The sequence below is a fragment of the Acanthamoeba castellanii genome (assembly GCF_000313135.1).
Source record: "Acanthamoeba castellanii str. Neff unplaced genomic scaffold scf7180000084698, whole genome shotgun sequence".
NCBI lineage: Eukaryota > Discosea > Longamoebia > Acanthamoebidae > Acanthamoeba > Acanthamoeba castellanii.
In genome coordinates, this window is record NW_004457373.1 from 63,439 (window position 1) to 65,590 (window position 2,152).

At 56.3% G+C, this 2,152-nt stretch overlaps 2 protein-coding genes across 2 annotated transcripts in view; one reads left to right on the forward strand and one right to left on the reverse strand.

Annotated features, from left to right (window-relative positions):
- Nucleotides 1-39: 39 nt before the first annotated feature.
- Nucleotides 40-1,751, reverse strand: ACA1_130180 (COP9 subunit, putative; the record flags this gene model as incomplete). Its single annotated transcript, XM_004336809.1, has 8 exons — nucleotides 40-267; nucleotides 379-435; nucleotides 508-573; nucleotides 675-749; nucleotides 843-999; nucleotides 1,096-1,173; nucleotides 1,266-1,516; nucleotides 1,707-1,751. 8 exons carry the CDS (start codon nucleotides 1,749-1,751, stop codon nucleotides 40-42), a joined length of 957 nt encoding a protein of 318 aa, XP_004336857.1.
- ACA1_130190 (HMGL family domain containing protein) overlaps nucleotides 1,648-2,152 on the forward strand; it is a gene marked incomplete at both ends in the record, with an annotated part of 1,729 nt that continues 1,224 nt past the window's right edge. The window contains 2 exons of the mRNA XM_004336808.1: nucleotides 1,648-1,905; nucleotides 1,986-2,063. Of these exons, the coding sequence (XP_004336856.1) occupies nucleotides 1,648-1,905; nucleotides 1,986-2,063 (336 nt within the window). The remainder of the gene's footprint in view (nucleotides 1,906-1,985; nucleotides 2,064-2,152) is intronic.

A 2,152-nucleotide genomic window follows, 5' to 3' on the forward strand; every position in this document is an offset into this window, starting at 1 on the left:
CTTGCTGCCAGCTGCGCGTAACAAGGCCGCAAGTCGTTGTTACGTGTGCACAATCCAAACGTTGTTATAATGAAGCAGCTGAGAGTTGGTTGGTTGGTTGGTTGGTGTACCTTCGTCGTAGTTCTTGAAGGCCTCCCAGAAGTCTTCGTAGGCCTTGGTCCAGTTGTGGTCCTGCAGGTGTGCCTTGCCACCGCACTCCCGGATGATGCCCAGCGTGCGTGGGTGCGGCACACCCGACTTGACGCACAGAGACTGGTCGTACAGGGCCTACACCACACACACACACACACACACACACAGCAGGGTATTTGCGTTTAGTTAGTCCATGAGCCAACCAAGCAAACGCTGGCTCATCGTTAACGATGTAGATGTACTCACCTTCAGCTTCTTGGTGTTCTTCGTGGCGGTGTAGACCTGAATCTCCAGGGCGTAGACCTGTAATGATTAAGTATCGGCGCCCTGTCAGTACTGCGGTGGGAGCGGTGGGTGATGGTTCAAGAAGCGGACCTCCAATAGTTGTGTTCCTCGCTTGCTCTTGTCCGTTTCGCAATACTCGTGCAACTCTTTCAATGCCTAGAGCGACGAAATAACAACGTTGGCCCGAGCTGTGAGTGTGGTGCAAACTAGGGCTGCAGACAAAAGCTCTACTTGTAGAAGTAAAGGTCTGGATGAACCTTGAGGGCTTTGGCGTAGTCTTCGCTCTTGTAGGCCAGCTTGGAGGCCGCGAGCTTGGTCTTAAACCACAGCCTCTGTGGTGCGTAGAGCGAGGTGGGTTGAGCAGAGAGTAGTAGGAATGCTACGAAAGAGAGTGGGTAAGCTGAGGCGGGGGCAAGCAGAAGCACCTCGTTCTGAGCCTCTCGAAGCGAGTCGAGGGTGGTGTCGTAGAACTCGTGCAGGAGGGCGCGATTGTTGGAGTGCGACACGGTGTCGAGTATGGACAAGATCGCCTTTTCGCTCTTGTTACGCGTGACCGCCGCCTTGGTGTAGGTCAAGAGGTTCCTGCAACCACACGTGTGCGCGCAACGTGTGCGGTGAGCGCACGCACGCACGCACGCACGCACGCACGCACGCACGCACGCACGCACGCCACAGTACCTGTAGGCGCTCATCATCTTCTCGAGCTCCCCTCGCTGCAGGTGGAGCTTCACCGTTTGCTTCCAGGCCTTGAACCCCCTGCAGTGCCGAGAGGGTTATGGTGGTTAGGCGGCGGCATCGTGGGTGCAGCCGCCCACAAGACACGGTGCCAAGTGCACGAGCAGATGTACCAGTCCCCCTTCTCTTCCTCCATGTCGACCACCTCGCGGAAGAGCCCGAGCGCGTCGTCGAGTGCGGCTTCGTCGTCTTCCGCAGCCCTGCCTTTGGCGGTGTAGTACTGGTTCTCGAGCCGTACCAGCACATCATCTTCGTCTTCGGGATCGCTGGCATCCTCATAGTCGAAACCGTAATCCTCCTCCTCGCTCATCATCATGTCATCGTCCGACATCTTGTGCTCTTGGTGCTTGCTGCTGGCGGCAATCTGCAGAGACAGAAGGAGATGCAGATAATCTGCTGTCAGCACGGCGCGTAGAGGCCTAAAACTGTGTGAAAAAAGAAAACAAAGAAAAAAGCTCGTCGACAAAAACGAAGCAATCAAAATCGAAATCGAACATGCATCGGCCGCGAGCCAGCGCTGCCGTACTTGGGACATGGAGGGCGTCCGGGGCTACCTTCGCTCCAATCCAGGCGGGACAGATGGCCTCTAGCCGGCTCATCCTCCGGACTCCGATTGCGCGCATCTTCCCCCAAACCGCGGGGGGCTCGCCCATGCTTCTGTCTGCCACGGCAGTACTTCCCTCGCAAAGGCGACCCCTCTTTCCTGCCACGTGCGGGATGACAACTCGCCACTACGCTCAAACATCCAAGAGGGTGCGCTGCCATTTTCCTAATTTCTATGATTAATCTAATCAATAATTATAACTGATTGAACCTCCCCTTCGCAATCACAGGTGGGCGGCATGTCGTACAAGCCGCGCATTTTCGTTGCCTCATTGGGACAAATTGCTGACCCTGCGATCCCTCCCTCGGTACACATCTCACTCCTCCATTCGTCCTGGAAGTGTGACCTCTCACCACGTGCTGCTGCTGGGCGATAGGGTGCGGAACTGCTCAACCC